The 13,935-nt window shown below is 39.6% G+C and overlaps 2 protein-coding genes across 6 annotated transcripts in view; one reads left to right on the top strand and one right to left on the bottom strand.

The window, feature by feature from the left end:
- LOC119409202 (oxysterol-binding protein 1) overlaps positions 1-12,245 on the top strand; it is a 33,203-nt gene extending 20,958 nt beyond the window's left edge. The window contains exons 10-17 of one of the 2 annotated variants that reach the window (XM_037676047.1): positions 3,629-3,874; positions 4,632-4,752; positions 4,974-5,077; positions 6,470-6,565; positions 6,657-6,844; positions 9,571-9,806; positions 9,909-9,947; positions 10,056-12,245. In XM_037676047.1, coding sequence (XP_037531975.1) covers positions 3,629-3,874; positions 4,632-4,752; positions 4,974-5,077; positions 6,470-6,565; positions 6,657-6,844; positions 9,571-9,806; positions 9,909-9,947; positions 10,056-10,198 — 1,173 coding nt within the window. In that variant the 3' untranslated portion in view covers positions 10,199-12,245. The remainder of the gene's footprint in view (positions 1-3,628; positions 3,875-4,631; positions 4,753-4,973; positions 5,078-6,469; positions 6,566-6,656; positions 6,845-9,570; positions 9,807-9,908; positions 9,948-10,055) is intronic. The other variant, XM_037676053.1, reaches the window with a different exon arrangement.
- Positions 1-13,935, bottom strand: part of gps2 (G protein pathway suppressor 2) — an 831,114-nt gene that overhangs the window by 674,317 nt on the left and 142,862 nt on the right. The window lies entirely within an intron of this gene.

The following is a 13,935-nucleotide window of genomic DNA, read 5'->3' as shown; positions in this document are numbered from 1 at the left end:
TTAAATAATATTTAAACAATACATGTTAGTTTATTAATTTTTTCACATAAGTAATTAAGTCAAATTTTTAGTACATGTTTAATTGCACGTTACACACTTTGATTTCCAGAATGAATCAAAAAGACACACAGTGTATGTAAGAAAAAAAAATCCTTAAATAAAGATGTGTGAATAAGAACAATGTTTTAAAAACACTATCGTAAATTTAACATTTACTATAAAAAAATAAAGGGGTAAAAATGAAAATTATAAAATATTTTAAAGTCAAATAAGACATTAATAAATTAAACTGAAACCTAAAAGTCTGAGTTATTACAATCGTTTAGTAATTGAGAAATCAGAAATTTCCATTTTGGTCACATTAATTATATATTAATTAGTGCTTAAATAATGATTTATTTTCTCAAACTTCTTTTATTTATACAGTAGTCTCTCGCTACTTCGTGGTTCGACTTTTGCAGACTCGTTCTTTCGCGGATTTTCAAATTAAGAGTGGACACGACGCACAATTGGCTGATTGATGGATGAGCCACATGAGTGGCATGGATTGTTTATTTAAAATCAATTATTTTTAATGATGTAGCACCTGTGTGCAGCCCACAGGTGCAGGGAGAAGCTCCCTCTGCAGCCTGTCATGATCTCCGCTCTCTGCCACCTGCGACTCTCTGCCACGCCCACTTTTCTGCTCAGTGCTGCAGAAGCTTCACGAAGGGTTAACCCTTTGCTGTCCAGCTGCACCGATCGACTTTTGTCTTCCAACTTAAAATTCAAAGTCTGCCACATCATACAATCATCATAATCACAAAATATAAAAGTTATTTTTCTATTTATTTTAGAACTTCTATGTTCAGTTGTTACAGTATAATTGATCAAGAAGTACATTTCTGCTCTGTGCTGCAACAGCTGCATGAAGGGTTAACCTTTTGCTGTCCTGCTGCTCTTCTCTTCTCTACAATTTAAATTTAACGTCCAATATTTTAAATAAACAATCCATGCTGCATGGATTGTTTATTGGATTGAAGGAGGGACATTGGGAGTGAAACTTGAACATGGACTACCGTATTTTTTGGACTATAAGGCGCACCTGATTATAAGGCTCACTGTTGATTTTTTTTAAATTAAAGGATTTTTAAGTGTGCCTTATAGTCCGAAAAATATGGTATTGTATTCCTACTTCACGGTTTTCCACTTATCGTGGGTGGTGTGGTCCCCTAAACCCCGAGATAAACGAGGGACTACTGTATTATATTTGGAATTGTTAGTTCCTTTTGTCCTCAGTGTGAACGTGACTTCGAATACTTCTTGAACAGAACACGCCTGAGGCAGGTTCACCTTGTTAACACAACCAGCTGCTTTTTTTTTCCTTTCAACTCTCAATATAAAGAGGCCTAAAGTCTTATCTCAACATTAAAGCTTTCCACAGGCTATTTTGGCACAAGACTGCTCGTGAAATTCATCCTTAACTAAAGACAGATTCTCTTTATTTCAACAATACCGGTTCCACAGCGTTCTTTAGGAGTCATCCATGATTGATAGAGCTCTGCTGACAGGTGTACAGTGAAATCAGGAATGACGGTATGTTTATATAACACAAAACCAGCTGAACCACTCGCTTGTTACCTGAGATTATGTATTCTAGGTGTTATTTCCGTCACAGTTTTTTCTTCTTCTCCCATCCGGTTTTTAAATGAAATGAAACCAGCATCAAGAAACCTAAGGAGGCACGGAGCAGAACTCAGCTGTATTAACGTGGAGCACAGCGTGTTTCAATTCAATTCAGCCTTTATTTATACAGATAAATCACATTGATCCTCGAAGACTCTTTTACAAGTGAGACCTGTTTAGACAGACAAAAAAGTTGTGAAAGTAACAACATGCAGGATTTGGAGGCAAAAAAAAATCCAAACACCACGCACACATAAGCACACGGTGACGTAGACATTCCACAGGGGAGGGAAGATGACAAGGGTGGTGAGCATGTCCAAGGATACTCCCGGAGGCACTGTAGGAGTTCTGATAAGAATGGAATAATCAGCCAGTTCCCTCTGGTGCGATCCGTAAACATTTTCGGGGGGTGTCGAGGTTGGTCAAGGACAGCGCCAGAGAGAATCCAAGAGTCCTGAAATGATGACACAATGTTTATTCAGCCGGTTACCCCCTGATAGGTCCGTAGATTTCCTCTGTGGGAGGGGAGGGGGCGTTAAATGTGTGACAGACGTCTGCCTCACATCGTTTAGAAAAACATGAATTTACTCAGTTTAGCAATTCTCTTTGTGAATACACCCTTGGTAATACAGTAAATCTATTTGTTGTTGTTTAACCCCGCGACCAAGTGGTCGCACAGACCGGATGTCATCAGTTCATCACATTACTGAGCCGCAGCACCAGCTTACATTTTCACACATTAGCCATTTCGACTTTGTTACAACCTGGTCCGTATCTGGCTTTGTTCGTTTTTAAAAAGTGTACTCCAGTAGATAAAATCAGGAATGTGGAGGCAGATGCAGAGCTGGGTCCAAAGCAAGCCGAGTAAGATGTAGACAGGGGTGGAGAACAAAACAATATCCACGGCCTAGAATACAGTTGCACTCGAAATAAAAATAATATTAATCTGGCCGCCTAACAGACGGGTGCACGGATCGCAAAATTTGTTTTTTCTCAAGCCACATTTGAGTCACTCCAGCAGTCGCAACCCATGAGATAATATTTATATTTGGACCCAGATTGCTTGTTAAATTTCATCAGAACAATATTTTCCACTGCGCTTGTTTCGTAGCCTTTACGAAACTTTTCCATATTTTCCTTCTGCTTGTTCCCAGCTGTGGGATGGCAACTTAAACAACTGAGCGCATTTTAATGAAACTCAGCAAGTATCTTATTGATGTATTTGTGCACCTGATTATATTTAGTATTTTTATTTAACCTGTTATTTATCCAAGTTGGTCAATGGAACACATTCTCATTTACAACAACCTGGCCAAGAGGTTGCAACAAGGTTTAGATAAAAACAACAGTCACATACAATATGTATAGCTTTTCCAACACCAAACACATAAAAGCATAAAGATTGCTCTGATACAAGTCATAAATATAAAAATGCATCACAGTATTTCCTGTACATTAAATAGTAGGACAATCAAGTGGATGAAGAGCAGGTGCACTGATCAGAAACTAGCGATTGTATAGAATCGGTTAACTTTTAATGTCGGTGCATATCATGATGGCCTCCATAGCTAATCCATCTTAGGTGAGAAGGCTAAACCTCTATCAGTTTTAGAGATAATGAGCTAAAGATTGATGTGGTAGTAGCTGAGAGTCCCTTCTAACATGTACTCTGAGCGTTAACAGATTGTGGAAGGTTTCTTAAAACAACTTGTTTTTTAACATTTGACCATAAAAAGATAAACCTCTTAATATAATCTTTGTTTAAAACTCAGGCGGCGATCGTTATGCGTTCATTCAAGGAATCCTAATTAGTTTTCCCCTTCACCCTGCAGTCATCTCAGATATCTGATTCTCTTGTCTTGTTCAACTTTACTGTGCCTCTTCCACACATTGGTTCACCTAAAACAAAAGGCGGACAAGCGTTGGTGAACATGTTTTTTTTTTTTTCCTTCCTGCTTTTCAGGTGAACTTCAACGAGCCAATTTCCATGCTGCAGCGTTTGTCCGAGGACCTTGAATATCACGAGCTGCTGGATAAGGCCGCCAAGTGCCACAGCTCTCTGGAGCAGATGTGCTACGTGACGGCCTTCTGCGTGTCCGCCTACTCCACCACCGTCTACCGCACGGGAAAGCCCTTCAACCCTCTGCTGGGGGAGACATTTGAGCTGGACCGCCGAAGGGAAAGCGGCTACCGCTCCCTTTGTGAGCAGGTAAAAAAAAAAAGAAAGTTGCTCCAAAAGTAAAGGGGAATTAGTAAGAAAATGAAAGCAAAATCCTTCTGAAGAAGAATAGGAAGACTGATTTGTTTCCTACATTTTCCTTTTTGGGGTGAAATGTTACAGGAATTGCTCAAATTTCCCCCTGGGATTAATAAAGTATCGATCTATCTCCATCCATTCGTCCGTTCATCTATCTAGCTATCTTGCTATCTATCGACCGCTATCTATCTACCGCTATCTGTCTACTGCTCTCTGTCTGTGTATCTGTCTCTATATATCCATCCATCCTTCCATCATCCATCCATCCATCCGGAATTAGAATGCATGAAAGGCAGTTTTGCTTGTAGAGACCTCTAACTCTAATAAAAATAGTATTTGTTAGATGTAATCAGAAATGTACGTTACAAATATTTATGTGTGTGTGTGTTTTTTTTTTTTTTTTTTAAGATATTTGAATGTTGTTTTTTTTATTATTTTGTAGGAGGATGCAGATTTAAGCAGCTGTAGATTTTCGGGGGACAATTCTTTAATCCTGATATCGATGAATGCTTGGATTTGAGATTTACTTCCATTTCCAGCGCTTTAGTTTAAAAAAAAATATATTTTCTCATCAGAGAAACTCATAGAGAAGAAAACATAATTCAGAACCTTGTAGGGACAGGACACACATTCAAGCAGAGGCAACTCAGGTGAAGCGAGGCCTCGAGCGCATTTCTTTTGTTAAACCATGTGTGCTTCTCTCTTACAGGTGAGTCACCACCCGCCGGCAGCGGCTCATCATGTGATATCTGAACGTGGCTGGACTCTGAGGCAGGAGATCACCGTTGCCAGCAAGTTTAGAGGAAAATACTTGTCCATTATGCCTTTAGGTGAGTTTTGCAAAGGATCATATGAGGCATGTTTCGTTAGCAGAATGAGGGTGTGATACTAATACTGCCATCTTAAAAGCTTTGACGCACAAAAGATGTACGAGAAAATGTTCAGAATGTTTTGAAAAGGACACACCTGTGCTTTAATGCAGGCATTCTCTGTCATGCACTGTCTAAACATATTAAAGCTCTTGTTTTTTGCAATACCTGTTTTCTTGCAGGCACAATACATGCATCCTTTGCTAAGAGCAACAATCACTACACGTGGAAGAAAGTCACCACCACAGTGCACAACATTATTGTAGGGAAGCTATGGATCGACCAGGTGAGATTCGTAGCAGCATGCAGAGCTCAAAAGATCTGAACAGAAGCCAGGTGATGCTGAAAAACCTGTTGAAGTTAAGTGGTCTACATCTTATGTGCCAAGTCATTATACCCTCATTATACAATCTGCTGTGACTCAGCAGTCATGACCCAACAGACCACAATTTCAGCCTCACCATGCTCCATAGTTCAGTCAGAAATGGAAAATCTTTGCATTTTTACCTTTTTTTTTTTGGTCCCCTGTCGCGGAGTGAATAGGCGACTTGGAAATGTGTTTATTCGTGTGGTTCATCTTGTGAGCCGCATGACTTAGAAAATAAATTAAGAACCGACTTCCATTTTGGTGTGTGGCTGCATCTAGGTGTAAGAAAGGTTACGTTTTAAATTTGGGTTGCCACATTAATATCCAAGATGGCTACCGCCACATACCGGTATATGTAAAACAGTCATCCCTATCATTTAAGGAAACTATGCTTTCTTGTTTTTATATTTTTATAAATGTATGGTTTATGCAAATTATCAGGGTGGCCAAAGATTAATCTATGGTGGCCAAAGATCCACCATGGACCACCCCCTGGCTCCGCCATTGCACCTGGTGGTGGTGGACTCTGCACTGCCTCGGACAAGAAAAGAGTGTCTTGCATCCAAAACATTAATGTTTACTTGCATTCAATTAATCTTGCCAATAAACATTCACTATTAAAATCCTTCAGAGATGGGGGACACCGGCGAACCGCTTGTTATGTTCTTCATGTAGCAGCAAAATACATTTGGCTGCACTGGTACAAAGATGTGACCTGTGGTGGCAAAATGAATATGAATGAGCTCGAGCTGTAGTGAAAAAAAAACTTTATAACACCGGTGTTCATAAAGACGCAGTATAGCCATCTCTGTGTTTCAAATGGCTTATCATCTAACTAACTACTGTTTATTCCAAGTTTTCTAACAGATGTGTTTTTTAGAAATAATAATTTTAAATTTATTCCTTTGGAATTGACCATTTTCTTCTCTGCCGGCTCACTTAACACTGGGAAATCCCTTCATATAATGTTTGACATCATTGTGAAGCTTGGGGATTCCCCTTTTTAAAGCTGAAATTCCAGAAGACATCACTTCAGACCCATAACAATCAAGTTTTCAAACCAGCACTCATATAAACATCTTTTCCATATCAGGACATCATGTTGTTAGTTAATGAACAAAACAAAGCCAAAATGGAAAATCTGTGCTTCAAAAAGCTTAGTCCACCCCATGGTTCAACAGCTTATAGATGTGATACCAAACCTGTGAATGATCTGAAGTTGTTTGGCGTTATGACATATCTGTCATCAAAGTACTAGTGATCAAATAAACCTGTTCGAATTATTGACGGGGATTTCTGTTTTCCTTTCAGTCTGGGGAGATCGATGTCGTGAACCACACCACAGGAGATCGCTGCCACCTGAAGTTTGCACCTTACAGCTATTTCTCCAGAGACGTAGCCAGAAAGGTTAGAAAGACCAAACTACCTTTCCGCGTATGAATTTTTCTCTAACTCATTCCTCGTTTAAATTAAACATTTCTGTCTTTGGTGTTTGTAGGTGACGGGTGTGGTGATGGACAAGGATGGAAAGGCCCACTACGTGCTGTCAGGCACGTGGGACGAGAAGATGGAGTTTTCCCGGGTGATGCAGAGCAGCCGAGGAGGAGAGAACGGCACCGAGGGCAAACAGAAGACGGTTTATCAAACCCTCAAAGCCAGAGAACTGTGGAAGAGAAACCCTCTACCGTAAGTGTTGTTACTGCAAAACCTACACCGTGAACACCTCTCCACCTCACCTGTTACTCCTTCAGAGAGCTCACAGGCATCTTGTTGGCCTCTGTCACTATCCTCCTTCTTGCGCTGTCTCAGTTTGTGAGCGCGGCCTACTCCTGGTAGATTTACCCATGTTCCAGATTCCTTCCATTTCTTGATGATGGATTTAACAGAACTCCTGGGGATGCTTGGAAATCCTTTTGTATCAACCCTCTGACTTGTACTTATTAATAACCTCTTCTCTGAGTTGAATTAGGACAGCCACTTATATATATATATATATATATATATATATATTTGGGTGGGGTGAATATTTATGACTTATTTTACATTAAATATTTTATTTAATTGGTATTAACGCTGTAGAAATTTGATTTCATATTGGCGATGGGGAAAGTCAGACACCACCTCTGCCCCCAACTTTCTGTTTCTGAGGCTGCTTCAGAAAGAGAAAGAAGGGAGCAGGGGTGGGGTCTGTCTTTCCCCATCGCTACTGCTCAGGGAGCAGGGATGAGTAGATCAGATGAACAAATGTAGAATATCAGAGAAAAAGCTTAGGTGGAAAAATAAGAGTGAATCAGTTTAAAAAGAGGGAGAGAGTAGCTGAGTGCAGCTCACTCGGGTATAAGGCAGACCCCCCTGCCCCCTACTTTCTCTTTCTGAGACTGTCTGTCACAAGCACAGCGGAAAAAGAGAAAGGAGGAGGCAGGGTCTATCTTTCCCCATCGTGTCCCAAAGACACAATAGGTGGACACACAACAGACAACCTCGGAAGAAGAAAGGAGGGGACGGGGGTCTATCTTATACCTGAGTGAGCTGCACGAGTGGCATGGATTGTTTATTAAAAATAATCAAGCGTGACCCGAACAGAGCCTTTTGTCCCCCTTGGCTATCACTGAGCGGGCCAGGCCACCAGGAAATGTCCCAGTGCTCCCGATGGCCAGTCCGCCCCAGCGATTGGCTCAGTAACCGTAGCATCAGTCTATCTGCTCTCTTTCGCTGTGCGTTGTGTGTTTAGAGAGTTTATAACATTGTTAAGAATGTTGCAAGAGTGTGGGAAGGATTTATAAAGCTTTAAAATATATATAAATACTAAAATAAATATAACGTACCTACTCACAGATTTTCACCTATCACAGGGGTGTCTGGAACGCAACCCCCGTGATAATCAAGGGACTACTGTACTTTTATAGGCACTGTAACAGTTACACACAACCTCCCGTAGTTTAGGTACGCCACATATGAAGAGTTTATTTAACCTCCCAGGACATCTGAGCTCTGCATTTATTCCTTGGTGTTGTCGATCGTTCTATCCTGGCAGGCTGAATGTTCTTGGAAAAACAAAATGTATAAAAAATGTTAGGTTTGTATTGAACTGGACCTTAAAATGTGTCTCAGCTCTAATAAAACACTAGAGCGTTGACGTACTGAGCTAACAGTTTTTATCTTTGCTAGCTTTTCTAAGTTTCAAAGTGGTTACAATTTGCCCTAAACAGTGTTTCTTCTAGATAACTTGCGATGGCGGGGCGCTCATCTCGTCAGTGATTTTTTTTGTCGATGAGGGGGGAAGACGGAGACACGTCTGAGCTGCGTGCTGTTTGTACTGACAGTTTTCGAGGTGGTTGGGGGTGTTCAGCGTGAGGGTTTACCATGAGGGAAGAGGCAGCATGCCATGCACAGTTGCCTGCCTTTAGCTTTTAGCTAACATGCTTGTATTGCACGCTGCTACCTTTGCGCTACGTCAGTGCCAACGAGAGGACAGGGGTGCGTGCAATTTGGTTCGGTAGGCAGGACGCTCGGTTCTGTTGACAGGGTGGGGCACTTGTATAATGGTATGGGAATGATGATCCTGTCACAAGAACAAATTTTGCTGGACGATTAATTGTCTCAGAAATAATTGCAATAAATGATAATGTTTGAAATTTGACAATGATTAGTCGTTGTCAAATTTAAGAAGAAATGAAGAAATGTTGGTTAATTTTTGTGTTTGGTACCTTTTTTGACCACCAGGTGGCAGTATAAGACTGTTTGAACCGAAGGATGGATAGTGAGGGAGCGAGCAGCGTGTCTCTTTAAGAAAAATGGGAGGGCAGCCCCTTGACATGACATGGGCTGTCTCTCTTCAGATCTCAAAATGGCGGACGCTCGGTGTGGTTTGAGCTCTTCAGCGTAGCATTTTTCACACCAAGCTTTTAATATAAAATCAGTAAAAAAGTTCTCAGCTTCTTTTTTCAGAGAAAAACAATTTTTTACACGAAGACACGGGTTCCAACTGTGAATTTTGGAGCTTCAACAAGACGGCGTTTTTTTCCAGAGGTCGGCCTGTTAGCTTAGCTCGTAGCTTAGCTTCTCAGCTTAGCTGCTTTTAACGATCCAAAAACACGATTTTGAACAGTTTTAATGGTTTTTAAGGAGAAAAGAGAAAGGGAGGGGTCAGTGAAGAGCACCGGAGTTGAGCCTTTTTATCCAGTGTCTTCAGTTGAAGGAGACACGAAGAAACGATAAAGCCGATAAATGAAAATGAGGTTGATCATTTTCATTTATCATGCGATTAATTGATTTATTGTTTATCGCGACAGGCCTAGGAAACACTGCCCTAAACATCCATGGATCGTTAAAACCTAAAAATCAGCAGTTAGCATCATGCTAACAGAACAATTGACTCACGGTGTCGTTTCTCCTCATCTCTGCCCGTACAGTGACGGAGCAGAAAACATGTACTTCTTCACGGCTCTGGCCCTGACCCTGAACGAGCTCGAGGAGGGCGTGGCGCCCACCGACAGCCGGCGGCGGCCTGACCAGCGTCTGATGGAGGACGGCCGCTGGGACGAAGCCAACGGCGAAAAGCAGCGTCTGGAGGAGAAGCAGCGTAGCGCTCGGCGCGAGCGCGAACGGGAGGCCGCGAGCCAGCGCGCCTCCAGCCAATCAGACGACGGTAAGAGCCAAACGTGTTTCTTCTATACTCCTCTCTACCGTTCTCGGGGAATAATCAAGGGGGGAAACAAATCTGTTATTCAAACCTTTTCTCTTCTAAAAGCTGTCGATGAGGACTCTTTTGCTGATCACTCCCTCAAAAGCAAGTATCCCTCTTTAATCTCCTCGACTCCCACTTCCTGGTCCCCAGTTCACGTTTGTCCGTTCGATTTTCTTCTTTACGCGTTCTCACAAGTCGTCTCTCTTTCAGGTGCGCCTCACGACAACTACAGAGCCCGGTGGTTCGAGCTCTGCCAGGACCAGTTCACAGGTGAGCAAGTTCATATCTATAAGGGAGGCTACTGGGAAGCCAAGGAGCTCGGCAGCTGGGAGGGATGCCAGGATATATATTGACCTCGGCGCTGGACGACCATCACAACGCCCCCCCGGTTGTCCCCACCCCTTCTTCTTGGATGACTGCTTCCCTCCAGCCGCTCTCTGTTCTAAGAGATCCCCCCGGACGGTCACTGCTGTCTTGAGAGGAAACAAGAAAGAGAGCAATTCTTCACCTCCTGCGTCCCACTTCGGCTGTCGTTTCCTTAAAGTCTTTATTGCTGTCGTTTATCTGAGGGGACTGGAGTTTAAACGAGAAAATGTCTTTGGGGTTCTTGGTTCGGGTCAGCGTAAGGAGGAAGGAATGAAATAAGCTGTGCTTCCAGTCAGTCAGATCAGGAGCAGAACAAGTTTCGAAGCGGACCCCAGCCTGCGTGTTAATGTGGCTCCTCTGGTGATAACGCTAAAACGATTACGGAACAACTTGGGTAATATATTCGTTTCTATTTAAATCTGATTGCGGAGTTGTTAAAATGTCAACTAGTGGCCTTCAAAACATTAAGAATTCTTGTGTTTGTCTCTGATTTTAGTGTCTTAATGTAACGTTGTGAAGGTTTGCTTGTGTTCGTGTGTATGACGGCGTTTCAGCTCTTCCATTATTAAAACAACAAAACACGGCAGCTGTGGATCACAGTGTGCTTAAGACTTGATTGTCTGGAATACTTGTCGACCATCAACACTGTCATATTTTATCTTTTTTTTTTTCCTTCAATGTAGGCCTAAGGGAAAATGTAAACAAAAACAAAAGTCATGGGTCGGGTACAAGGTCTAAATGTGTATCGTTGCCTTAAAAAGGAGCAAACTGCTTCAGCTTGTATTTACGTCACAGCTACAAGAACAAATCTAAATTTACGGTGAGTTTCTCATACAAACACTTTGTCCTCTGTTAAAGGGATAGCTTCAATCTTTTCAATTGGGGTTTTGTGGAAAGGTTATTAGCAGTTAGTATCTTACCTGTTGTCGATAACTTTTTGAACAACCTCAAATTGGAGGAATATGGTTTAATTTGGTCCAGAATAATAAGCAAACTGCTAAATGAGGCAAGCTAAGCTTAAAGTGGATTGCTAATGTCCTAAAACATCTGCAGTTGAGAAATTTAGTTTAGTATTTTACGTTAACGCTATTTTTATTTATTTTTTTGCAATGCCAGACATTTGAAGTTACATGACTCAGCAGAAATGGAGGCGCCATAGCTATACCAGAAATTAGCTAGCTGCTGCCTTAACGTAAAAAAATAAATAAATAAACATTTTAAATTAATTTAATAAAACTGTAAGGATTAATAAAAAACGTTCGAACGAACCTTTAGAAAATTTTAGAAATTGGAGTTTTAGGTGAGCAGCAATCCTCTTTAATCTTTTTTAGTCAATCCAGTCTCAGTGAAACTAATTCTCCAATCTGAGGTTCTTCAAAGAGCTATCTACAACAGGTAAGATATTGATTGCTTATAACCTTTCCACAGAATGTCACTTGTAAAGCTCTGAAATCCATTTTAAAATCTCACTTGAATGGTTTTATTCCACAACTGTTAATAAAACGACTCCTTTGTCCCAGTATTGGAATATTTTGTCATAAAAAAAAACGAGTTGGATTAAAATTCAACCAATTTTCAAAGCTGAGGTGAGTTGGTACGTTAAAAAAAAAATCCATAAACTAAACGCTGTGCTGAAAATAAAAAAAGACACATCGTGTGTCTGCTGAGGAGTTCGCACATATGCAAGTATAATTTAACACCAAAAACACGAGGTGTGTGTGTGTTTGTGTGCAATCCATCAATTTCTTTGTAAGTGTACTTAAAACATGAAGAATAAGCGGAAGAGTTTAAAAACTTTGCAAATAACGAGTTTATAAATGTGTAGAAATTCACACGATAGTATTGACAACCGTATTGTAGTTTCTTTTTCTTTTCTCCGATGTTTTTGGGTTCTTGTAATATTTGGAGAAGATTGTCTTCATTTTCAGGAAAAAGGGAGTTTATGTACTTGACTCGGCAGAGACATGACGTCGTTCAGTATTTTGTATTTGCACAGATTTCAAAACAATCTGTAATAAATACTGACATGTCAAATATGTTCTTATACTATTTTTTTATTCTATTTCTTTATAAAAAGTTGGAAATACTGTGAAACACTTATTTTTATCCACTATAGACAATACAGGAGGCTAGTTTTATTAAAGGGATTTTCTACTACTGTAACATTACTTCAAAAATTACAGAACAAATGAGTTTTTCCTGGTTTCTTTTGGGTTTGTGTCCACAACAAATACATTTCTGTCCAATTCTGCTATATTAAAATAATGGACCTCGTTAAAGGTTTAGCACTGTTACTAAGTGTGACGGAGCTTGATCAAAATCATTTCAAAATAAAACCTCAAAAGTTGTAGAAAGAATAAAAAAGTGTTTGGGTGTAAAACATTTAACCCATTATTGTTTGAAAATTTAACTAAATGTGTCCTGCTTTAAAAACTATTTACAGCAAAGTGGAAATAAAAAAAAACCAATTGAAAGCAAGTTTCTTCCATTTAGTAAAAAAGTATGTAATTTCAAAATCAATTAATCAGTCAATTTTATTTATAAAGCACCCTTCATATAAAAGCAGCTTAAAGTGTTGTACAGAATTATAGACAATAAACCCACAAGATAAAAGTAAACTGTGGAAGCCCATTTCCGCCATAAAAGAAAAAATAAAAGCCTAACAGGAAGTCATAATTTCGACTTTTAAAGTCATAATTATGAGAATAAAAGTCATAATTTCGACTTTTAATGTCATAATTATGAGAATAAAAGTCATAACTATGAGTTTTAAAGTCATAATTACTAGAATAAAAGCGATAATTATGACTTTAAAACTCAATCATGACTTCCTGTTGGGCTTTTATTTCATAGCGGAAATGGGCTTTGATACTAAATGCTATATAAAGTGGTGATGAAAAGATGTATACATTACATCCCATTATTTAAAAGGATTGATGTTTGAAGGCAGAGGGACATACACTGAAAGAATGAATCCATGTGCTGTACGCCACAGATATCATAAACATTTTTATATGCTTGTATATTATATCTATGTGCTATGCAGGAAAACTACCGGTGTCTGACAGGAAGTTGCATCCCTGTATAGTCATGGTGTCCGGCGAGGGGCAAACCTAAAAATTAAAATAGAAAAGTCAAAATGATGGCTTTAAAACTTGTAATTATGACTTTTATTCTAATATTTATGACTTTAAAAGTCGAAATAATGACTTTAAAACTCGTTATTATGACTTTTATTCTCATCATTGTGATTTTAAAACTCAAAATTATTACTTTTATTCTCATAATTATGACTTTAAAACTCAAAATTATTACTTTTTATCTTGTAATTATGACTTTAAAACTCGAAATTATGACTTTTATTCTAATATTTATGACTTTAAAAGTCGAAATTATGACTTTAAAAGTCAAAATTATGACTTTTATTCTCATCATTATGACTTTTAAACTCGAAATTATGACTTCCTGTTGGGCTTTTATTTTTTTCTTTCATGACGGAAATGGGCTTCCATAGCAAACAATACACACAAACACACACACAAAAAAAACCCCAACTCATTTGTATGGAACATTTATAGACTGAGCAGAGATGATCCAGTTCAGGACATGCAGTTAAAAAGATGGGTCTTGAGCCTGCTCTTAAAAACAACAACATTCTCTATGACCCTCAGGTTCTCTGGCAGACTATTCCACAGATTGGGGGGGGGGGGGGGGGGGGGCGAAC

This window comes from Nematolebias whitei, chromosome 1 (assembly GCF_014905685.2).
Source record: "Nematolebias whitei isolate Nwh7 chromosome 1, NemWhi1, whole genome shotgun sequence".
In the NCBI taxonomy this organism is placed as follows: domain Eukaryota; kingdom Metazoa; phylum Chordata; class Actinopteri; order Cyprinodontiformes; family Rivulidae; genus Nematolebias; species Nematolebias whitei.
The sequence above is the reverse complement of the archived record's forward strand: the minus strand, read 5'-3'. Positions and strand labels throughout refer to the sequence as shown.